We start from the raw sequence: 26395 nt of genomic DNA on the forward strand, positions 1-26395 counted from the left end.
GCATATGTCATGCCCTGGATTTTAACCTGGGATTCAGTTGAATCTGCCACCAGTCGTATTGCCCCTCAAAAGGTCTGAAAAGGTAGCCAACATGGAAAAAAGCAGAGCAGATCTGAGGGAAGGAGGTAGACGCGATTCTGGTGATACCATTTGATCCCATGAATGTGATTCTGCCGAAAATCAACTTTTTCCCTGGATTATTCCATCACAGGGGCCAACCCCTTTCATTATTTAAGCCTGTGTGTGTGAGGTTTTCTGCCACTTGAAAACAGAAGAGTTTAAATTGCAAGATGTTTGAGAGAAAGGACAAAGTAGTGAGCTTTAGAGAAATTTCATAACTTCTTGAAAAAGATACCAAACTGTGGCAGCTCAACATATGTGTTTGCTTTTGTTCAAGCTCTCAAGTGTGTAAACCTCAGGAAACAAACCCGATGTGAAATGAAATAACGACCTTGATGATGAAATTGAGGACACCATTCCAAAGGTGTTCCTCTGAAGGTCTTCATCTGGCAATCTTCTGAGACCCTTCTCCGCTGCTTTCAGCTCTAGCAATGATGATTCTTGCACTAATTAGCTCTTTGGGCTGAGTTAAATAACTTTCCGTGACTATGATGCAGGCTTCTCATCTCTGAAATGACAGACTTGACCTAGATCAGTGGTTCCTGTAGTGTGATCCCAGACTAGGAATATCAGTGTTCCCTGAGAACTTGTTTGAAATGCAGATCTGGAGCCCCATCTTCAACCTACTGACTCAGAAATTCTGAGGCTGGGGCCAAACAATCTATATTTTCGTAGATGACCCCCACCTTGTGTTGTTGGAGTGCATGCCCAAGTTTGAAAACCACTGAACTAGATCATTTTTAAAATATCTTCAAATAAAAAATATGACGTGATCCTATCTATGGCTCTATGCCACACTTATCACTGGGACACAGAATTACTGAGGGAAAATAAGTGGAATGGGCCCCTACGCTCAATGTGTCTTTGACTCTAGAAGCTCCATTCTCAAGACCTGAGGCCTTTCCAGTGGATGGGAGCCAACATATTGCTCCCAGTCTCCCTGAGTGGGGCAGAAAGAGATACCATGGATGACCAGTTTCAGAGGCTGAGTCCTACCTGTGGCACAAAAAGCAACAGGTGTGGAGTTTTGTGCCCTAAGGGGCACTAGCCGGCCCTACCGTGAAGACACTGTCAGCTGAATTTCCTCAGTTCTTGAATCCCTACACAGAACATCTGCTAGAAGGAACCCCATGTAACTAAAGCCTGAGTCTGCTTCCTCTGGGGAATTTTCCTTAATGAGCGTCTTGTGGCTTCCCCTCCTCTGTGGGATTTTTAAATGTGTTTCCTCAAGTCAGTGACGTCTTTATCCTGGATTCCGGAGTTTGCTTTCTATCAGACCTCATACTTAAGATTCTTCCTTCTAGTTCACAAATACAACTCCACAAAGTTGGCTGAATTTGTTTTCCGGGTGCCTAGACAACAATTAAAATGATGTGGTATTTTATTTGATAAAAATTATTTTCTTTGATATGATGACTTCTCAGATAGTACTTTCTAGATGCAGGTGTTGTTTTACATATATTAACTCATTTATTTCTTGAAAATTTTATGAAGAAAGGGATACTATTATCCCTACTTACACATGGGGAAGCTGAGGAAAAGAGATTGGCTTGCAACTAGTTCATTACAGTCAGGCAACTAGTAAACGGCAGAGACCATATTCAAACCTAGAGACTGGCTACAGAAACCTGGTTCTGAGCCACTGCACTCTTATCTATTTGAAACACCTTCCACTGACCATTTCTATGCGGCTTGACTCTACAGTGGTACCAAATATAATTTCAACAGAATTGTTTGGTTGAAGTGTCAGGTGTTCAGAATCTGTTGCCAGTGAACCAGAGAGCTGTTCTCACGTGGCTTCATGACCCAAAAATGCTTAAAGTTTACCATCTAATGAGAAGAAGAAAATTCAATTAAAACAGACTTTTTATAGCCTTACAAAGAAGGAAGCAGAAGCAAAGTTATGGAGTTGACCAGTAGGAACATCCTTTCCCAGTGTGTGGATACAGATATTTACTTGCCCACCAAGTGTTTCGACCAACTTCTTTCATATTCCCCCATGACCTTATATCTAAGATAAACTCTAGTTAGAAGAAGAGAATATTAAAATAACCTCATATTTATCTATTTAGTAGAAAAGACACATTTAACTTTTCTGAAAAGTTTTCTCTTTCTCAATTTTTAGCTCTCAAGTGACATGAGTGAAAATGTACACTTCTTTCTTTGGCTCGTAATAGAAAATTTAAGTTTTCAGATTTGAATTGCTGGTGCAGAGGCTTTTGTGTAGGTGTACAATAGACAATCTCATTAGAACTTGTGAAAATACATTTATCCCGAACACTAGTGTGTAAGAATGGTGTCATTATTGCTAATGACTAAATTGTCCTCTCTTTAGGCCTATATTAAAATTGAATTTCCTGTGTTAATGCTCTCCGTATATCAAGGGAAAGGGATAGATGTGATCTTCTGATTGTCCATAATTTACACTCTTATAAAGAGAGTCTGAATTTATCTAATGATGTTAATTTTGGAAAAATTTTCTAAATTCATAGAAAGAGCAAGAAAACCCATATTTGTAAAAAGGAATGACTGACTGAATGAATCTTTTTCTCCCCGTGCTAAAACAATGTTTCAAGAACAGATTAAAAAGCACATCAGTCAGATGAGGACACTTAATTCCACGTGGAATATTGGCGAACCCAGGAGTATGAATAGTATGAGCGTGTAGGGGAATCGTTCCCTGGCGTGGTCTCAGGAAGGACCTTCTGTGTCTTCCTGGCCCTCAGGAAGGAGGACCACCTTCCTCGTGAAAGCTTGAGGTTGAGGGTATACCCACAAAAGAAGGCTTGAATCTCGTTCACATGTTTGACTCTCTAAATCAAGGAAGCGTGTGTCTTAAACTGTGTATCTGTTAAGCACATTGACTGCAGCATCTGTCAAACTATCTGACTTTGAACTTCACCACCACCCGCCATCCCCAGCATGTTCATTTATTGATCACGTGACCCCAGGAAAGTTATCTCCTCTCGAGGCCTCAATTTGTTCATCTGAAAAGTGATTTTGTCATCACAAAACCATCCTCAGTGGATTTTGGTTAAGGGGGAAAGGATGTGTGTGCCCTGGGAAGATCAGCTGGCATAGAAGTAAGTGCCTGACTATTCTTTTAAAGAATAGAAAGTGTGACACATAATAAGCACAAAATATACATAAACTGTCACTAGTTAGGTTGAAAATTAAACCAAGCCCCAAACATCGAAATGTTTATTTTCCTTGATGATTCCAACCATCGCCTCTGAAAGCCACATGGAAGGAAACAGCAGACTGGTTGTGGTATATTAAATTATAAGTGAGGACTAATTTGAGAATCAAAGATGCTCTCTGGGAGATATCATGCCACTGATAGGAAAGGCATTAGCTGTCTCCCTCTGTCTCATGTATTTGTACTCTCTGTCTTGGAAATCTCCTTCCCCACAGTTTCCGGATCTTGATGTTTAATTTAAGGCAGAGGTCTCAGAGACGCACAGCGGGGGGTTGTTCCTGGTATTTCTGGCATTGAGGAAATTGAAATGTACATGTTTTTTCTCATGTATCAAAGACAGGCAAGAATCTAAACTGACATTTTATATCAAATGAATTATGAACTGTGTACTTTGTACCTAAGGGAACAACAACTAAATTAGAGTTTAAGATTAAAAAACAGAGAGAGAGACAAAAATAGGTTTTTAATAAAACATACAGTTATTTCTGCTATTCTGTCTGTTGGTGACATGGCCAAACACAGTCCTTACTGTAGAATCAGTGAATTGATGCTGGCTAGGCTAAACTCTAAATTTAAAATACATTTGTGTTTAATGTATTTAAATCTTTAAAATTTAAATACATTTGTCCGGTGAAACATTCTTGATAATCTGAAGTTAACTTTTCTCTTTTTGTCAATCCTTCCTTGCTTAGAAAAAAAATTAAAAGTAACATTTGCCAATTCTTAGTTCCTGAGAAAAGATGAGGTTAGAAGTTGCTTGAGGGAAAAAAAATTGTATACAGGATAAAAATGGTACAAAAGTACCATATTCTTTCTCTCCTCTGTTTATCTGTAATTCCTACACACATATACACACTCACACACAAGCAAATTACCCTCGTGATTAAGAGCATGGATTCTAAAATCAACCAGATTGGGTTCAAATTAAGGAATTAAGTTATACAATCATATATGCTTTGCTTCATTTTTTTCTTGCCATAAAGCGGGAGAAATGGTAGTAAGTACCTCATAAGTTTGACACTGAGGGAATTATGTATGATAGATGCATGCAAAGAATATAATACAATGCTGGTCACATAGTAATTGTGTATTACTTTGCAAAGGTATATCCTCCAACCATATGTGACCAGAATGGGTAGCAACAGACTAGCACCCCCTTTTTAATGGCCACTGATTCCTGAAGTAAAGGAAACATTTGAATTAAACTTTTAACGTGAAGGAGGATCCCGTCATGTTTATGCAATATACCCAATAATCATTTTTGAAATTACTAATTGAAGATTCTTGGGAATTGGGGATGATCTATGCTTTCTTCTTCTAGGCAAAGCTATGTTTTGATTACCGTGCTACTCTTCAAAAGTAGGTATTTTCATTTGTGCTACACATACATTAAAGAAGTGTTATTAATATTAATACATGTATTTTCTACTTCTGAATTCCCCAGGTATATAAACCTAAAACTGACAAAATTCCTTGGTATTAATTCCATATACTTTCTGATACCAGCGCTATACAATTTAGCACTTGTGTGGCTAAATTACTAGAAACAAATAACTCACTAATAGTCTGATTATGGATTTTAATCACATAAACTAAGTTACACATAGTTATTGATCATGATTGTGGTCAAATGAGCATCGTTTTGTATTCTCAGATTCTGATTCTAACTCTACTATTTATGATCTGAAATCAGTTCTTAGAAGTCTCAGCATTTTTTATCCTGCTGATGACTATTGTTTTAGTCTTCCTAATAGAGAATGTGAAATTAATGGCCCATTGAGGTAAGGGAGGCCCAATATATAATCTGAGTGTTTTAAGGCTAGATCTAGTTATTATTTGAGTAATTAATTAATCAACTGGAATACTAGGTCCAATCCCATTGTTAAAATGACCTTTATAACCAATCCTCTACACAAAGGGCCCAAGTAATCAGATTTTCAGGGAAAAATAATTAAATCTGTGCTACCTGGAAACTAATTTGGATGAGTATGATGGTGTTCAAGATCACAGGAAGACTAAGAAATACCCTTAGGAATACTAAGAGGAACTGAAATGTCAAAAGCAAAGGCTTAAATAGAGTGTCTAAATCTAGGAAGTCTCTCCAAGGAAAAAGAATAAAATCTGGTTGGTGGCTTGAGATGTAACAAAAAAGAAATCTTTTGGACATCATGACCACCAACGTTAGGGCCTCTAATTAGTCTGACAAAGAGACAGTTCCACTCCCAGTTGAACAAATAACGTATCTAATGAAATTCAAAGTCCGTATTTTCCTCGGAGTACAGTGAACTTCGTTCGCAGCTTTGGGGTATTTCAAAATCAACGGAGGATGACTTCCGTCTGTCTGAGGTTTCCTGGTTAACAAATTCACTGAAACTGTCTTGCAGAGTAGTCTTAAGCAACGCTTTCATCTTAAACCACAAAGAGAAATGCAGGTAGAGGTATGTTGCCTTAGTTCTGTGGATGCTAATATGAAGTGGAATCTTTCATTTCTCAAAATGGTCAATAGCAATTAGTATTCAGTGGTGTCTTTTTATTCTGGTGCCCTTGACTCACCCTTGCTGCCCCTTTCTATATTACTCTTATTATAAACTGTAACTGGGAATATTCCTGCTTCTTTTCCATTCTAAATAAAGCATTCTTAGTGAACATGGGGATAATTTTTCATTTCGTGAAGAACAATTACTAGAGCCACGTGAGATCTGCCAGTTGGGTTTTGTGTAACTTTTGACAGATATTTCTACCAATTTTGATTGAGGTAGTCTCACAGCAGTAAAATGTTGGTGAGGTTTTGGGTTTCCCTCAGAAATGTAGACCCAAATGAGTCAGTGAAAGACCAAGGATAAAAGTACCATCTTCAGGCTTTAATCAACGACATACTCCGTAATGTTTTGTCACTGGGCTAAGAGGTAAATGATGGTTTTTTTTTTTACAAAATGTTTATGTTATGCACATGCTTTCTAGACAGGGCTTCTGTCCTAAATACTTCTCTATGACCCTGGTGACAACCTTGAGAAAATGTCATCATTTCTTTAACTTGGATCCATAAAACCTGTAGCCCTTGCTGAGCATCCTGTTTTTCTGTTTTTCTCTGGAGACCTTTCTGGGAGATCTGAGAGACAAAGGTACCTTGAAAAGAGAGGGGGGAAAAAGTCCTTGAGAAACTGAGATAGACTAAGGAAGACAGGCAATTTTTCCAAATCTCTATCCCCAAATAAGCCTCCTCAAGATTTAAATGACATAATCATTAAAAAAAAAAAAAAAGCTTCAAAAATGTCTTCATTCCAAACCTCCTAGCTGTAGGATTTCTCCACTCCTCAAAGCAATACCCACACTCAGAATTGGTTCTTTGGACTCCTGAGGACAGATGGGGAAGAAGCAGGGAAAGGAGGCAAAACCCTTTCTGTGCCTGTGAGTAGGGGCAAGATTCTGGCTTACTGAGTCACTTTTTTTTTGTTTAATTAATTAATTAATTTTTTTTTTTGGCTGTGTTGGGTCTTCATTTCTTTTCTTTTCTTTTTTTTTTTTTTTTACATCTTTATTGGAGTATAATTGCTTTACAATGGTGTGTTAGTTTCTGCTTTATAACAAAGTGAATCAGTTATACATATACATATGTTCCCATATCTCTTCCCTTTTGCGTCTCCCTCACTCCCACCCTCCCTATTCCACCCCTCTAGGTGGTCACCAAGCACCGAGCTGATCTCCCTGTGCTATGTGGCTGCTTCCCACTAGCTATCTACCTTACATTTGGTAGTGTATATATGTCCATGCCTTTCTCTCGCTTTGTCACAGCTTACCCTTCCCCCTCCCCATATCCTCAGGTCCATTCTCTAGTAGGGCTGTGTCTTTATTCCTGTCTTACCCCTAGGTTCTTCATGACATTTTTTTTTCTTAAATTCCATATATATGTGTTAGCTTTAAAAGGCATTGCTTAAAATAACAGTTAGGAGTTCAGGTTTTAGAGACAAGTTGCTAGATTCAAACAGCAGTTCAACCACTTATTAGCTATATGCACTTGTGCAAGTCACTTATCTGCTATGGTCTGAATGTTTGTGTCATCCTCAAGTTCATAAGTTGAAACCTTATACCCCAATGTGATGGTGTTAGGAGGTGGGACCTTGGGAAGTCATGAGGGTGGGGCCCTCATGAATGGGATTGGTACCCTTATAAAAGAGGCCCCCAAAAGCGCCCTTGCCCCCTTCCACCATGTGAAGACACAGCAAGAAGTTACCACCCATGAACCAGGAAGTGGGTTCTCAGGAGGCTGCATGGTAAACAAGAAAAAAGATGGAGTTTTAAATCAAAATACCCATGACTGAGTCCCAGCCTGGCACTTAGAGCAATCACAAGGAAGTGTAAAAGTAATGCAGTACTCACACCTACTAATTCATGGTCCAATTATAAGGTCAAATGAATGCGTACCAAACACTCCTCCCCAGTAGACCCATCTCAGAAAACGATCTCATCTTAGTTAGTCACTCTGACCTGAAATTTAGGATCCAGGCTTCTTTCTCCTTCTGCATCCCCACCTCTGTTCCATCACCAAATCCTCTGTACATTTTTCTTCCCAGTTTCTGCCTCGCTCGCTGTGCTCAAGCCACACCGCCTTCAAGGCTCAGGCCAAGCGTGCCCCTGTCTTGGGCCAGCCTGAGATGTGCGTCCCCCAGTGATTCATAAGTCTCAGCTCAAATATGATCTCCCCCCTACCCCACCTAAAGTATCAGCTTTGCCCTCACCTCCTCCCTCATCACTCCCAATCCCTTACATTAGAACTACTTTTTATTTGCTAAAATGTTCTCACCACACACACACACAAAAGGTAACTGTGAGGTGATGGACATGTTAATTAACTTGTTTGTGTTAATCACTTCACAGTGTCTACATCTGTCAATTCATCCCACCGTATACTTTAAATATACAGTTTTATTTGTCAATTATACCTCGATAAAGCTGGGGGAAAAAAAGAACTCATAAAAAGTGGGGGGGGGGGGGGGGGAAGAAACGATTCTATTTCTTTTTTTTTTCTATTGTCTCTCTCTCCTTAATAAAACTGTTTTAATTTGTTCATCACTATATTCCCAGAGCATAGGACAGTGCCTGGCATATAAGTAGTTGCCTTTTAATTATTTGCTGACTTAATAGGTTATATATTATATATATATACATACTTTATATAAATTATATATAATTATATCATATCATTATCTTATAGTATATCTAAAATAATATTAAATTTGTATATTTTATGTAATTATACAATATAGTTATGTAATATAATGTTAAATGTATATATTTTGTATTATAATATATGTATTTTATATAACATATAATTATATAACAATGTTTCTAATGCTATAGTTACATTATTGTGTATTATATATGTGCACAGGTATACATAAATACACACATATATGAAATACTCACTTCGATGGGGATACTGGGAAATGAATCATTCATACCTTAGTATAGGAGTATAAATAAACACAACTTTCTGAAAAGCAGTTTGTCAGCTTATATCTGAAATGGTGGTAATATTCATTCCTATTGACTCAACAAGTCTAAAAAGCAAAACAAAATGTGCATTTATTAGGATACTCTGAATATTATTTATGATACTGAAAATGATATCATTCTATACCAATATCAGCTTTAAGTGAAAACTCTACATTTATAAAAATGTTACATGCAATTATTTTGAAAAGTTATGTTACTAAAAACTATTTAATGACATAGGGAGTTTTCACTATACGCTGGAAAGTGCGCAAAGTTTACAAAATAACATTAAAAGTATTCAGCATAATCATTTCAAACGATATGTTATATACATATATTTAACTATATATACAGAGAGAAGAAAGACAGGAGACAGTCTATAGTAGTATAACAATGGCTATTTCTGTGTAGTGTAATTATGGATAACTGTTTTCTTCATTTGCTTGGTAATTTTCAAATTTTCTACCATGAACGTGCATTATTTTATAGTTAGAAAAATACATGCTTTTAAAAGGGGGCTCTCTTCTGCAAGAACTAAATTTTAGCATTTCTTTAATATTTGTTTGATGAGCAATATTGAATTCTCAAAATTTAAGTGCTCTAAAGTTTACAAAGAGAAGTGAAAAGATCTCTGCTCTCAAGTAGCTTATATTACCATTACTTTGGCATACTACAGGGAAAAGCAATGGCTAGACTTAAATTTAAGCTTCACCTTGGTGTTGAGAGGTGAATTATGGTCTTGGAAATGAAAGAGACATGTTATGAAACTATAGGATGCTGTTTACTAGTCATGTACTTCAGACATGTTGCTTAACTTTTTCTAACCTCAGTTTTCACATCTGTGAAACAGAGACATTGACAGAAATCAGTGATAAAATGAATGTTTTGTAAAGTGGTATTTCATATCTAATTTGATGTTTGCTGTGTTAGTTATTTTCCAAGCAATTAATCTCTTTTATGTTGAAAAAAGCATTCATTTTCAGATAATTGAGTCTGTATTTGTAAATGGGAAATACGGTCTGGATCCTACCAATTATTAGGGTCCTAGGTTAAAGATTTCTTCCTGCACATCTTTCTCCTTACCAACTCATCCATTATCCATTTATTCACCCATTTATTCTGTCCATTTTTACAGGACGTCTTTCATATACAAAGCACTGTCCTAGGCACTATGATATCTACTTAAATACTTTGCTTCTTTAATAACATTCCTCGGAGATTCTATGTGTCCATTGAAAAATCATTGATCTGGCATCTTTAGCTATCCGAAGACCATTTTGAATCAACCACATAGCCAATCTGAATGACAGTGATGAACTCCAGTGTCAAGCAGGCCAAAATTCAGATGCTCGGTGAGGTTTCAGCCACGTCACTTGAAGGAAGGAGAGTCAGAGTATGCCTGTGTCCTGCCCTGGTCATGATGCACAAGGGAGGGTTTAGTCTAGGTATAAGCCTTGATGGTTTGAAAGGACATTATCAAAATGGAACACATCCAAATCAGGTAACAAGGCTAGATAGTGGTTGAGGAATCCTCTTATATGAAACTCATTGGAGGGAGCAGAGATGTTTAACCAGAAATGGGGAAATTTAGTGGAAAAGAGGATGACTAGTTAAAAATGCCTGAAGTTCTATCCCTAACGGTAGTGATGGCTTGTTCTCGGGGATCAGCGTGACTCAGACAAGGTCCCAAAGAGTTCAGTGTCATTAGCACAAACAACCACATGTACCCACTGCCCAAGATGGTCCCAATTCATGCCTGCTGCCGCTCAATTCACCCATGTTGGTTATTTACAGTCCCCTGTTTTGCTCTCAGAAGGTCCCGATATGGGCAAAAGATTATATTCAGCCTAAGTTTTGTAGCTCTCCCTCAGAAAGAACTAACCAACAAAAAGAATAATAATAAAATGGGGTGACTTACAAAGCAACTATTTTCCTATCACTGGTAATGAACAGACAACTGAATGTCACTTGTTTGGGATGTTTTAGGCAAGAATCCTTTATCTGGTGGGAAGTTAGACTTGGTAGCGTTTAAGCTATCTGCCCTCCAAATTTAAAATGCTTTGACCATTCTGTGGTCAAAGATCACTTCCATGACATGCCTCTAGATAACATTTAATTTTCCAAAATCTATTTCTCTTACTAATGTAAAGAGCTCTCCGTTGAATTTCTGTGGGCTTTGACTCATTCTTGAGAACTAGCAAATTCATACTAGTACTGTGTGAAGTTCCTCATAGATAATGAGATGCTATGATAAAGAAATAAGACCAGAAAGTACTTCTGAAGAATATGACTTGGACAGAAAATAAATCCAACCTTTACGAAAACGAATCTGTTTAATATTGTAAATGGTTTTTTTCGTATTTATTTAATGTGTTTAATATTTATTCTCTCTTATAAATCACCTGCTATAACATGCTGTTTTGTGGTATAAAATTAAGAGCACTGCCCTTGAACTTAACCAGTCCCAGTTTAAATCCTCACTCTGCCAGTAACCAGTTTTGTGATTTGAGATAAAATATGAACCCCTCTGAACCTCAAATGCTTTATCTAATACTCCAGAGAGATAACACTACAATTTTGTCCTGTAATTCTGAGGATTGGAAATAATCATGTTAAAGAACCTGGCACACAGTATGTGTTCCAAAAGTTAACTTTATGAGAGTCTCTTTCGCTAACATTAAATCTGTTTTAACCTACGTGTCACTGTTTAATGCTGCTCTATTTGTGCATCCTTGCGCTCAAGGTTGACTGTCCATTTGTTAGCACATCTGCATATTCCTCATAATTAATATCTTTTTTAATGACATATGGTTTAGTGACGGGAAATGGAGTCTTGCCTTCTGTTTTCAATTTGTTTATGACTCAACGACTCAATAGATGTGCCTGAACTTTAATTTTCCATTCTGGAAACTAGAATTTAAAATCCTTGCTCATATGTAACTGTTTCAGAAAATGAGAGGAAAATGTGTAATCCAGGGATTTTTGACTATGTGCCAGGCTATTCAGTGATGCAGCCAGGATGCATATAGATGAAAGGCCATGGTTTCTCTTATGTTAACAGGGAAACCTAAATGAGGATGCCAACCATCTAATCTCTGAAATGAGAGAGTAGTGTGAGCTGGGCTGAAGTCAGATTTTAAGTGAAACCAGTAGAAAGCATGACATCTGCTTGGAATGAACACGAGCGGAGATGATGAGAGTCTTGGGCCCTGGAATTAGGCTGAGGACATGGTGACTCCACGTGAGCTACTTAACAATGCCCCATGACCGTGTCTGTTCCTCTGAAAGCCAAGGTCCAGCGCGTATTTGGTTGTGAATTTCTAACTTCTAAACTCCTGAAGCACTTACACCTCTTTTATGCTCTGTACACATTCTGTGTTATTTGACTCATGTCTTGTCTCTCTGTTAAATAAAAAGTTGGTGATCTAATCCCCTTTTCTATTTATTCTGCCCTTTCCCTACGCCCAGCAAAGAACCTTGTGCAGAGTGGCATTCAGTATCCTTTATTACAGGTGTGAATTTAATACAAAACACTATAGACTTCTTTGATACCTTAATGCAGCATCTTATTCCAGTATTTTGAAATGCACACTCATACACCCCCAAATCACACTGTAGTAGTAACAAGTTGGTGGGCTGTCCTGAGACATTGGTGTGTATGTGAAGCATATTTGAATGTGAATGTGCAAAATATGTGAATTCATTTTTTCCCCACAAATTTCTGCCTCTGGTCACTATAGCTTTGGTGGTCACTGGCCACATGAAAAGAAAGCCTCTGTTTTTGCTTTTTAGAGTTCCTCCCAAGAGTTCTATAAATCTGTATGGAGCAAATGTTTGGGGCATTTTGTTTGTTTGTTTAGGGAAGAGTCTACAAGTGTACATCATACAAAAGTTTAATGCAATCAGACATTCAAAAGATTATACCATCTAGACTAGTCCACTCTGTGATTTAATTTATAGCTTAATGTTCTATATGCATTTTGCCTTCCAAAAAAGGTTAAATCTGAAATTTTAGTAAAAACACCCTCCCTTTGAATTTATAGATTGAGGTAGCCCAGTTGCCTTTGTAGAATTAGTATTTACTGGACAAGATGTGTTGATTCACGAGGTTGTGGAGTGCTTGCCTCGTGAGGGTCATATTAAACTTGAGAGAAGCTTTTTGAGCAACATAGCGTCTTGGAGACAGTATATCAAGCTGATAGATACATGGCTCTTGCGTTAAGAAACCAGGGGTGGAATTATGGCTGGTTCCCTGTTATTGCTTTGATGCTAAAGACCCTCAGAGGAATAGGTCTAGGATAAAAGGGGTTAACTGGAGGGGAAAAAACGTTGCCAGAGTTCAGTGTTACTGAAAGCATGTAGAATGAATAGTTACATGTCAATAATTTAAGATGATCACTTTGTTTGGAAATATTTGGGGATTTTATATAATTGGAGTGTGACCAATTTAACGGAGCACATTTTCTTGTTATCACTCAAAAGAGAATCCAAGATACTTTATTATTATTGTTATGGAGCATCTTCTGCGCATTTTTTCTTTCCCGACAGCATGGTAATGCAGTTTTTAACACTTGAAGAATTTTTGTGTAAATATTTAAAACTCTAATTTTTTTCACGCTGATGACTTATCAGAGCCGATTCTTACTCCGAATTTGGATTGTCAGTGATATTATATTCCTTGACAGAAAAGTTAGACAAAAAACAATCAAATGAGGGACATGGTTTTATATGTTATACATTATAGGCAATTTGCACATTACTTTTTGCCCAGGCTCTTTTGATATGTGTGCATTTGTTATACATCAGTGAAAGAATATATGTCAAATAAGAAGTCATCATGGTTATAAGTATTTGTACTCACAGACAAAATATCAATTAAAAAGTCTTTGGCAGCGAATGTCCCTCAATCCAAAGATTTGTAGTTAAGTTACTGGGTATCTGGCCCTGGACAGCTACATTATTGCCTTTCCTAGGTATGTCCTATTTCCACTACCCGAGAGAACTACTTCATACCATTTCTTCTCTGTTCAAGCAACCAGTTCACTCCCACACTTTGGCACAGAGCGGACGCCTTTGCTTTTAGTTTGCTCCCTGGGAAAACGGATGCCATCAGAAGAGACCTTTGCTGTTTTCCCATCACCAGATCTACCTAACTCTACATCTGCAGCCTGGGTCTGTATTCACTTCTGCACAGTGGCGGGCTGTCCCTGCTCTATTTGACAGCCCACGTGCACCAGCTCTCAATTCAGTTGGCACGTGCCTTGGCTTGCCTCTCTCTCTCACACACACAAGGACTTTGCTTTGGCAATTAATTATTCTTCCTTCTCCTACATCATCATTTCCCCTAATCTCTTCTGGGTCATTCCAAGAAGCATGCAAACGCTGCAACCTCTCCCAGTGTTTAGAAAGCCTTCCTCTGATACCAGAAGCTTCTCTAAGTGTTTCCCCATTTTCTTCTCCCCTTTAGAACAAAATCCCTCAGGAGTCTTCTAGGCTCACTCTACCCACTCATTGCCTCCTCTCTCATTCCCTTTTCAGTTTTCCCCGAATCAAACTGCCACGCCCACCACTGAACCGTGTCTGTTCTTGACAAGGTCACGTCCACTTGGCCAAAGACAAAGCTTAATTCTTAGTCTCTTCCTTCCTGAAACTCAGCACATTTGACGGAGTCGATCAGGCCTTCCTTTCGGAGATGCTTTCTTCACTTGGCTCCCAAAGTGCGTCTTCTCTTAGCTTCTCCCCTACCTCAGTGCTCACTCCCGTAAGTAAATCTCCTTTGTTGCAGAGACCTCGCCCTCCCCCAACCTCTCAAAATTTTGGAGGACCCCAGACCTCACTGCTCAGACCTCTTCTACATTCGCTCTATTTACGCTCACCCTCTCGTTTATTTCATCACATCTCGGCCCTGAAATACCACACGGACTTTGATCCACAGTTCTTCTCCAGACTCACATCTGCAACTTCGTCCTTGGTGTAGCCACTGTAGTTGTGTAATAAACCTCTTAAATGTAATGTGGACAAAAGAGAACTCTTGATCCCCTCCCTATCCCATTTCTCCTCTCAGGTGCCAGTCACCTGGGTGCTTGGGCCAAACACATTGGCATCACCTTTGACTCCTTTATTGTCTATCAGCGACACACGCCACAGTCAACTGAACCGCAAACTAATGCCCCCATCTCCACTGCCGGCACTTGCATGTAAGCTGCTGTCATCTGCTAGCCTGGATGACTGCAGTAGGTAACTTCCCTGCTTCCAGCCTTCTCCGCATGCCTCCCTGACTTAGCTTTTTGTGTGTAAAGTGGTATTCTGACAACTCAAGCCCGATTCAAACTGAAAGGTTATAATTTAGGGAATGAGTAAATTTATACCTTGTAAAATTAAGATTATACGTTTTTCTGAAAATTTATTTTGTCATAAAACACTATATCCAGTTTCCCTACCACATGTGGATGTGAAAGACATAAAGCTAATAGCAAGTTGAAATAAATTATATGTATCTTAAAACCTGTGACCTACTACAACACATTTTTATTTTCCCTAAAAATCATAATATTTAAAAAGAAATTTTCTTTAAGATATTTTAAACTTATTGCAGGAGCAAATATTCTATGAAATTGAGTTCATATTACCTAAAAATAATTTTTATTATGGAAAAATTTCATAAAAAGATTAACAGTTTGTATTCACTGTCTCTAAACATTTAGTTACTCTAAAAAGAAGTCCTTGGTGCTCGCTTCGGCAGCACATATACTAAAAAGAAGTCCTTGATCTTGCCTTTCTGAGGGCAACTTGAAGGTTATTTGAAATTAAGAAGTATATGAAGTTTTAATTTATTGCAAGTTCAGATATTTAGTTGGTAAGCCACACTGTCATAATTCATGGTTTATGAATATTTGATCCAGTGTTTAAGGTAGAGGTTGTACCATTATAAAGAAATCTCAATGAAATTATTGCTTAAATGTTTAAAGAAATTATCAAATGCAGATTAATTTTTCATTAGCAGGTAACTATTCTTTTGGCATTTATTCTTACTGATGAGCATTTAATTTATTAATCTGTGCCTGGACCGAGAAAAACAGTTTGCAGATTCTTTGAGTGTGGCTCTATTTAAAACTTCTTTTGTTAATTTTACTCATTAATTTCACTAAAGCTTATTGCCTTGATCTAGCTAGCTACCTAACTTTATTCACATTGACATCCTGGGACAAAAATCTGTGACTTCACAAGTGTACACACACCAAAATGTGGTACACACACCAAAATTCTGTGCACCAAGGAGCACAGAAGTAAACTGTGCTCCTTGCACCATTTTAGTTAATTGCTACAAATTTAACTTCTTTAAAAACTCTACAGAGTCAGTATTATTGGACGTACACTTATAAATGGAATGACTTTACATCAGTGAGGTTAAGAACTTGCCAAAATGTCATCAGCTTTGAATTTTGTGAACTGAATTGGATGGAGTTCACAATTGGATGGAGGATGAGATTTGAAACTTTAGCTATCTGACTCCTAAATCCAGTCTCCTTTGGAAAGCTAACATTATCTAGCTCCCTAAAATATTTAGATTTATGTAAGAAGTGTAAATTTTTTCAACTTAAATTTAAAAAAACTTAAATTTTTTCAAAATAAATAATTTTTTAATTGTAAATTTAAAAAAAGAGAGAGATTTGTATTTGTTTATTGCTTTTTATCACAGGGAATCAGAGTAGACATTTTATTTTAGTTCAGTTGTGTCTGTCTCTTAGCTTATCTACCCTGATCAATAATTACCAAATCTGTATAATTATATGATTGTGATTGAGGAATAACTGTGATGAGTTGTAACGGATGTTAAAACTATACTTCCAAAATTTAGAAAGAAAAGCTTTTGCTTGTTAAATAATTCCCTCTCTCTTCAACTTAGAAAGTCACTCTTACTTAGCCAGAGTGGCCTTTATTTGTTTAGAATCATGACATCTCCTTGATTAAGACCGTGCCGTGGCTCCCAACCCCATTTAAAATGGAGTCCAAAGCCTTTGACTTTGACTTTCAAGGTGTAGCCCTAAGAAGGCTCTAGAGGTATCTAGACCGAGCCTAGCTCTCCAGCTTTTCCTCTCTTCTTCTTCCTCTCCTGAGTTAGTTTCAGTCGTGCTGGTTTCTTTCCACTGTTCACACAGCCAGTGCTTTCCCTTCCTCACTGCCTTTGCCCTGCCTGCTCTTTGGCTGGATTGCTGTTCCTCCAAACGGCAGGTAGACATTCAGGTAGACATTCTCATGACCACCTCCTTACGTTACTGAGGTCTCTGCTCTGATGTCACCTAATGATGTGTTCTTCCTATGGCTCTCCTGTCTAATCTGAATTGTTGTGTAAAAACCAAAATCTTCACTCCTTTTCACTTTCTCTCCACTTACCCTGCGTTAGTCTTCACCTGAGCACTTAGTGCCATCTGGTAGGGTCATCGGTATCTATTTGTTCATCACTCGCTCTCTCTCCGATTACGTAAGTTCCGTAGGGTCAGGGGTCATGTCAACTGAGGGTTGACTCAGTGTTGTTAACCCTCCACACAAAGAACACTACTTTGCACAGAGTAGAGGCTCAATAAATGTTTACTGAATAAATTAGTGAAGTATCGATGAATTCGGAACCCTTACAACAGACTGATGAGACACGGAATCTAATTCTTCCATTCTCATCAGTGGCCATTCACTAGCTTCATAGTTCATAAGACAGTTCTCCCAAGTTGGAGGGTATATAAAAGTCACACACTACATCAAGTTATGTATAAATGGAAGTTGAAAATGAATCCTGATAGTTGTTTTCATTGTTTTGATTCCTTCTCCTCCTTCAGCAATGGCCTCTAGTAATACTTGGTCAATAAGAACTTATATTACAATAATCAAAAATTGCATTATAGTAGTACTTAAATTATGCTAAGGGAAGTTCGGATTAGTCCAGTAAAATAACAATAGCTAACAATTAATAATTACCAGGACCCAGTAAAAGGTCCTTTATTTACATTGTCTCTGGTCTTCATGGCAATCCTAAAAAGGCAAAATACTATCCCCATTTTAAAGACAAGAAACATAAGCTCAGAGTTCCCTGGTGATTTTCCCAAAGGCACAGAACTGTGCTTAATTTGTTTTTGAGTTTCTGACTAGCTTTGGAACACACTCTGATATGAGAAGTTCATTCAAGTTACACCTGTTGGAAAAATTTATTTAATAGCCAAAGTCTTCTGGTCCATTTTAAAATTTTAATTTCTTAATAGAATAGGCTGCACTCATTTCTTTTAGGCCTTCTACAACCATCCAGATAGATTTCCCTAACAGATTATATCAAGCAAGTATGCTGACTTCAGGAAGAATTTGCCAGAGATTCCACTAGACTAGAAAAAGTCTATGCCCCAACTTGTAACATATTTGAATAAAGGCAGCATCACTGTGAGAACGGGCGACCAACTGCATAAAACACATGAGGAAAGAAGCTTAGTTTTTATATTTTCATAAGTGAGAATTAAGGCTGGAATGTGCTACTTTCTTTGTAGAAAAATACAATTTTAATAAACCTTCCTCAAAAAAAAACAAAACAATCCAGTTGTGTTCATGGTCGTGGTGTGATTAAGGAAACAATGGGTGACATCAGTGGAAGAAATAAAAGATCCGGACTCCTTCACTGTTCAGTTGCTTGATTGTTGAACAAAGAGTTAAATTAAAAAGGTACTTTAATATTTGCTTCATTAAATCCCCTCCGTGTTTTCAATTAGGGAAACAGAAGTACAGGTGGGGATGTGCTACCTGCTCATCTGTCTTGCTGTTTGGGGGGGTGGGGGGTGGCTTTTAAGATGGAAATACTCATGTAATTGTGTTGAAATGAACAATAAGGAAGTACACTAGTTCCGGAATGAAAATGTTAAATTAAATGGACCATGTTTAACATTGTTTTTGATCCTGAGGAACAGTTTTTCCAGTATATGGAGCATTTCGATTCCATCCAGCATATGTTCTCCACAGTTTTCTCTGCTCCAATTCATCTGTGTTTTTCGACAGCTCCAGATGGCGTGCTGCCTCCGAGGCTTTCATCTGCCACTCCAACCAGTCTTCAGGTTGTCTGGTCTACACCAGCTCGGAACAACGCCCCCGGCTCTCCCAGATACCAACTCCAGATGAGGCCCGGCAACTCCACCCACTGGTTTCTAGAGTAAGCATTCTACTTCGTCCATCCCTTCTAACAGTCACCTGGGTTTTACAATGTAGCCATAAATTCACTATATCTTAAATTTTTAACAATAGGTCAGTTCTTACTGGCAACAAATAAAAACCTCCTTTCCAAAGTTCAAACAAACAAACAAAAAGCAACACCCTAGGAGATCATTATTTGCTTTGCAAATTTTTCATTTATAGAGGCTTAAAGTAAGATTCCTTCACCCTTAACTTTTCATGAGCACATGTATTGCCAAGAGCAGGCACACACCTGAGCCCCACAAAATCTGCTGTCTGACTATGGCTACAAAATTATAATACTTATTCTACAAATTCCATGTGGCAATCAGTCTCAATACCAGACTAGAATTCACTCCAGGCTACTACTAGAATTTACATCTCATATAAATGCAATAATACAAACCCTTAGCCAAAGGACTGCTTATTTTAAAAGAGATATCACGCGATGACAGAAAATTGCAGCACTGAGAGGTATGTTGACATTCCCTGAAAATTCTTTAAGATTGTACTTGTTTTTCATTCCTTTGAATGTCTAAAGCTTCTTAATTTTAGGATTTCTTTTCCATATAGGTTGTTTTCCGATCCTTCTGCATCGTTAAGCTATGAAGTGAGAGATCTCCAACCGTACACAGAGTATGAATTTCGGTTGGTGGTCTCCAATGGATTTGGCAGTGCACATAGTTCTTGGATTCTGTTCATCACCGCAGAGGACAGTAAGTGGTCTGAAAAACACACAGCCAGATATTCTCTATATTAGGAAGTCTTAATGTCTTCAATTTTTCCAAAACAAAGAAATAAGCCTCCTCTATTTTCTTGATGTTGAGGGACGGTAATCTTTTCCAGGACAAGAACGGTCAAAGTTTCCAGAAAGAAGAAAAATGGGGGCTTGGAGGGTTGGAGGGTTAGGCCTACAGACAGGAATATGTAATTCACAATAAATTATGATATGGACCCACTCAGTCCTTCAGGGTACATCTAGGTGGCCTGAAGGAGAAAGGTTATCCTTTTCTACTCTATGACCAAATATTACAAGTGTTCTCTGCAGAAGAACGTGGAATATGGGCCTTACTTCATGAAGTTACTTAGCGGTCATTCTACTTTTTTCTGGAAACAGATTCCATTGTACTTTTACTCGTACCTGAAAGACAGCCTCCAGAATAGAGGAGTATAATCCGATAACAGTCATTCTGCATGTACTACAAAGAGTACATTGGGATTGTCTTATTCAACCAGTACAGAGAATTTTCTAGTTTTTCATGGAAGAGTTTGTTTGCATATATATGTTTTTTACTCGGTTATATAGAGAAAATAAATGCATGGCAATCATATTGAGTTTTATACAAATTACTTCTTAAAAAGTATATATATGGAAGTATAATTTTTTAGAAAAGTTAGAAATTAAATCAAGCTACACAGAGTGAAGGAGGACACTGTATCTTTGAACAATGAGGGTTTTTAGGGTTAATCTTTTCAAGTCTTTTAATCAGAGGCCTCTTAGAAGATGTTGCCCTGTTGGCCAGTTGCCATTCTGGCTCTAGATTCAATGAGGACCCAAGTGACTTTCAAAAGGCTGGATATTAATCTCAAAAGGCACGGTATTTGAAACAATATCAATTGTATATGAAATTGATTCTTTTATGTCTACAATATCCTTAATTATATTATTTTAGTGAGAACAAGATATCAGCTGAGATGGAATCAGGCCTATCTACCTTCCTTAACGCTTACATTAAAAAAATATATGAACAATAATATATAATAGTTCATCCATTTCTCCCAATTTGTAATTATTCCCAGGGAGCAAGTTTGGTACTTGACAAGGACGCATCCAGTTCTTTCATCTCAAGGGTACCATTTAGTAAATTATCAGCAGAGTGCAATAAACGACACACAAAGCCCAGAAAGCATTTGTGCACCACTCAACGCGCCTACACCCCTTTTAGAGGGGACGTTACATTCATTCTGGGGACTCTGACAGCATGAACACCGACTGGATACAGATGTATGAACCAGAGAGCTCCCACCCAAAATAGATTTTTGAAGAAACATTTTTTTAAAAAAAACAACTGAAGATACATTTCTAATCTCCGTAGATAGAGCATACTTGCTTGGCACTCAGTAGAGGTTAACTAAAAATAATTATTCACCCACTGCAGAGGTGATGGCTCCGTAGAATGCCACATTGGAAGAGGAGAGAAAATGTCTCCTTTTTTTGGCACCACAATTTCTATTCCCGTAGAGAGGGGGCAGCACTTGGATTTCCTCCGTGGTGATCTTTACTGAATAGGGGTCAGGATCTCCTACATAAATAAATTCCCAAACATTGTAAAGTACCAATTAGTACAGTAGCCTCTGTTGAGCAGATTTCTCTCCTGCCTCATCTTACCATAAAACACGTCTTACAGACTCAGTGCGGTTAGAATTTTCACGCACGGGGACACTGCTGTCTTTGTGATTTTTTAGGGCCTGGGTTCAAAGGCAATAGTGTTAACCCTTCATCTTCCTTCATTAAGAATTAGTAACACTTGATTGTGTAGCAGGTATTAACCCAGTCTTCATTTTCATTGAAATCCTTTCACCAAGACAGATGACTTCTTCCTCTGCTTCACGCGTGATGTCACACACATCATCAGCAAAGGGCCGAAGGTTGGCTGTCTGCCCCTCCAGCTTAAGTTACCAGTGCATGCTCGCCCCTGAGACATGATAACAGTGTCCTATATATTTTGGGTGTCAGTGGAGATGGATGCCATCTCTGAATGGATATGCAATTGAGTTGACAAAGACCGAGTGATTGGCACTGGGCACAAGCAGTTTTTCTGTCAAGGCTTCAAAGCCTTGCTTATAAAACCACCCATGCTGGGGCTTCTCTGGTGGCGCAGTGGTAGAGAGTCCGCCTGCCGATGCTAAGGGACACGGGTTCGTGCCCCGGTCCGGGAGGATCCCACATGCCGCGGAGCGGTTGGGCCCGTGAGCCATGGCCGCTGAGCCTGCGCGTCCGGAGCCTGTGCTCCGCAACGGGAGAGGCCGCAACAGTGAGAGGGCCCGCGTACCGCGAAAAAAAAAAAACCACCACCCATGCTGACAGCTCCATGCTGGTATCACACTTCATACTTGATCCTAACTACCACCTCCCAATTGGTGAAGTGCAATTTCCAATGTAGAAATTCGACATATCACCTTACAGAATGAAACAGAGAGGTCACCTCATGCCCACATTTAAATTTCATGCCGTCGCTAGGCACCTTTCCGCATCAGCCAAAGCCTCGAAACATTCTGGTGCCGAAACAAAAGGGTCACCAATAGCGATATTTTTCATATGATACCGTGAGAGCATGGTGTTCATCAAGCCTGTGACCCAGCTGAGAGCAGAAAGAGAAACCTAGGCAGGAAGGTACCTAGAGCCAGAGAAACAAATGCTTGGGTACAAAGAGAGTTTCTCACAGATGGAGAAAAAGGCTGTGAGGAATTTATTTTTTTTTAAATATTTCATTCTGTAATCATTTTCCTACCATTTTTTAAAATTAATTAATTTATTTTGGGCTGTGTTGGGTCTTCGTTTCCGTGCGCGGGCTTTCTCTCGTTGCGGCGAGCGGGGGCCACTCTTCATCGCGGTGTGCATGCCCCTCTCTATCGCGGCCTCTCTTGTTGCGGAGCACAGGCTCCAGACGCACAGGCTCAATAGTTGTGGCTCACGGGCCTAGTTGCTCCACGGCATGTGGGATCTTCCCGGACCAGGGCTCGAACCCGTGTCCCCTGCATTGGCAGGCAGATTCTCAACCACTGCGCCACCAGGGAAGCCCCCTGTGAGGAATTTTAATGGTGTTTTTTCAAATAATTTGTCATTTACATCAGTGGGCCACCAATATCCAGTACCATGCAGTTTTAAAAATCTAGCGTGGGGGGCTTCCCTGGTGGCGCAGTGGTTGGGAGTCCGCCTGCCAATGCAGGGTACACGGGTTCGTGCCCTGGTCCGGGAGGATCCCACATGCCGCGGAGCGGCTGGGCCCGTGAGCCAGGGCTGCTGAGCTGGCGCGTCCGGATCCTGTGCTCCGCAGCGGGAGAGGCCACAACAGTGAGAGCCCCACGTACTGCAAAAAAAAAAAAAAAAAAAAAAAAATCTAGCGTGCTGCATGCCGCGGAGTGGCTGGGCCCGTGAGCCATGGCCGCTGAGCCTGCGCGTCAGGAGCCTGTGCTCCGCAACAGGAGAGGCCACAGCAATGAGATGCCCGAGCACCCCCCGACAAGAAAAAAAAAAAAAAAAAAAAATCCAGTGTGCTGATGCCAAATAATAATAATGCACATTTCCTATGAATATTTTAAATCCAGTTAAACTTGTGTTAATAAAAGAGGTTTTTTCCAGCCAACTTGGTCAAGTGTAGTGTTCGACTGTTTGCAACCAGATAAATACAAACAACACATGATTTTTTTTTTTTTTTTGAACAAGCTGCTGGCAGTCCAAGCACCTGGAATGTCTGCAGCCTACAAAAATGCATTAAGATTGTGATAGACTTGGGAGCATGGGATTAATAACATGAAGACACTTACCTATCAGCTGAAAATTTTTGATATCTTTTAACCAGAAATAACCATCTCTTCTGATTTTATTGTTTGTCCCTCTCTTTTGTGTGCTTAAAATTGTTTTCCGTGCAGTATAGGGATGTGAAAATGGTAGCTGGCTGGAAGGGAAAGTCTCCTTCAACTTCAGCTTAAATGTGCATGTGCTCTTTTGCCTACTAAAATCCTGCCCTGTGTAAAATATAAGATAACCCACTTTTCTTGAAAAATGTAGATTCCCTAGACTAATAAAATTCAGATTTCTCCCAAGGTTTCTTAGCTAACAAGACTGAAATATGGACTGTCTCTTTATTTGAGTCATTTTAACAACAATCATATATGTATACACGATTAGATCAACCTGATGAAAATGAGATTCTTTTCTAAAAATCACTTCTCTACCCCCAAAACAAAACAGAAAATCCAGATTGCTTCTAGAGATGACCATTTAGTTGTCAAATACTTTTCAAAGACTAAAAGTTGAATCATTTCACTAAATTTGTAGTTAAAAACTCCACATTTGTATTTCTAACCATTAGTCTAAGAGGCATTATTAAATAAAGTTTGTGGGATTTGAACAGTTGATTCTGTAGATTTACTTAGACAGTTTTTTCATGTGTTCATTATTTTGCTAACAGACTGATTGTTCATGAGTTTTGACTGGCGTCTGCTAAAAGATAGAAAGATGTATCTTATTACTTACACGGTGAGATTTTCAGTACTATTAACATATTGTATTCACTCATAGTATTAGGTTTTACTGTTATTTTTTCCGTACTTAAAATCGCACTGTAAGCAAAGGATGAAGCAATGAGGGAAATTATCATAGTATCTGGGTCCTGATTTACTTTCCTCATTAGCAGTTTTGAGCAGTTTTCCCCTTTCATTCATCTTTAAGATTCTCATAGCAGTTTACAAAGCAGCAGTTGTTCTTCTGCAGTGAAAGAGAAAGATCTCGCAATGTTCATTGAAATCAGTATCAGAACACATTTCTGCCTAGTTTGTTGTCTGACAACATTCTAGTCATCCATCAAGCCCCAGCTCATATGTCACCTCCTGTGTGAAGCCTTCCCTCCTCATATCTACCTTAGAATTTTGGTTTGTGTTTACTTGTGTACCATCAATATCTCCTTCTGAATTGTAACTTCTCAGGACCTAGGGTTCCATCTCATTTATCTTTGTAGTTCCAGTGCCTGGTGGAGGGTCTCATATAGAGCAGGTACCCAAAATTGTTAATGGACTGATGAAAAAGAGTTTCATGTAAGCAAATCCATGAAAACACAACCAAGCAAACCTTAACTGGGTACCTGCCATGTAGGAGGGACTGAAAGAGACGTGAAAATTACAAGGATGAATAGGAGAGTTTTCTTTACTTGAGGCATCCACTATCTGGTGGCAAGAAAGACATAGAGTAAAACCATAGTTAGAGTGTTCAAAGCTGAGAGCAAGCCCAGAGGAGAGCATTTCCCTCAACGTGGGGTGTCAGGAAAGCCTTTCTGGATGAGAACACCAGGAGAGGAAATAGGGAATGATTTCTATTTGGAGTTCACATCAATATCAGATTTCAAATTTACTTCCTCATCATTGGTTCAGAAAAAGGCGGGAAAAGCAATTGCTGTAAGAGGTGTCCACTGACACTTGAGACAGGCAGGGTGGCTTGCAGGATGTTCTGCCCGTGGTTCCAGCCTCTGTGTATGTGCCAAGGAGGGTGAGGATGAGAGGCAGATGTAAGAGAAGGAAATCCCAAAGGCAGTCCTCATTCTTTGCCTCGGTCAGAGGCAGCCTGCTGGCTGTCCCTGTGATTCAACATTAGCTGTCTTGACTAGGATAGCGAATGTTTTAATTAGAGAGACCTCTGCTGGCCCCAAACCGTGTGCTATTTCAAAATGAAGGGGGACAGATATATAGAAATAGAATTCCAGAAGGAAAACACGTTTCCTTCTTATTCTCACAACCTGTAATGAGTAAAACACCGAGTCCTCGTGACAGGGAGGGGAAGTAAACTTGTGGTATGAAACTTGATCAGTTGATCAAGATACTTCTAGAGCAGGATTTTCCAATCATTCAGTAAGTATATTTGTATCCTTAAGAGTATTTAAATTTTAGAACTAACATGGCGTGGTAGAGATCTTTTTATCAGTGTGCTTTAGAACTGAACGTCAACCTGGATCTTAAGAGTGTTCTGTGTGAGAGAAAGACAGAAACATTTGTAAGTAAGAGTGGCTCAGATTTGTAACAGTAGATTTTATTTTATTGAATGAAGAAATGTGAACTGTAAGGTTTGGTAGGCTGCACGATGATTTTGCTTTTCTATTCCAAATACATGTCCTAATTGCTTTAAATACTAACTAATGAATGTTTATCCTCTCAAGCAGTGATGTAGGTCTCTACTTTACCCACAATGGAAGATCCTTGATGCAAAGTAGATAATGTAAACTGCTGATTTTGAGAGCGAAGTGGCCCTGTATGTATGTCCCTACATACTTTGTTTCCTGTTGCATAGATTCCACCCCTCAAATCCTTGCATTCCCAGAATATATACAAACAAATATTTATTATCTTTACATTTTCATTTTTATGTCCTAAGAGCAGAAGCTGAAAGTGACCAATAGAAAATCCTTTGAAAGGATGGATCGATTAATGAAAACTTCTATCCACCTGGCCTCAATTTCCCTCTTGAGCTCTTGAATCTCTTTTGGGCACAGAAAGCCCACTGTTCTTCCAAATTTGGAACCTCTAGTTCTTTTAGGACTTTTTTCTGCCATCATGAATTCTCACATCAACACATTTCATCTTCTGTTCCAAACTTTCAAGGAAGAATCCACA

At 38.8% G+C, this 26395-nt stretch overlaps 1 protein-coding gene across 1 annotated transcript in view; it reads left to right on the forward strand.

The window, feature by feature from the left end:
- The window catches only part of USH2A (usherin), an 815986-nt gene that overhangs the window by 501692 nt on the left and 287899 nt on the right, over positions 1–26395 (forward strand). The window contains 2 exon segments of the mRNA XM_032639255.1: positions 18842–18992; positions 19586–19728. Coding sequence (XP_032495146.1) covers positions 18842–18992; positions 19586–19728 — 294 coding nt within the window.

Source organism: Phocoena sinus, chromosome 1 (genome assembly GCF_008692025.1).
Source record: "Phocoena sinus isolate mPhoSin1 chromosome 1, mPhoSin1.pri, whole genome shotgun sequence".
Lineage (NCBI taxonomy): Eukaryota > Metazoa > Chordata > Mammalia > Artiodactyla > Phocoenidae > Phocoena > Phocoena sinus.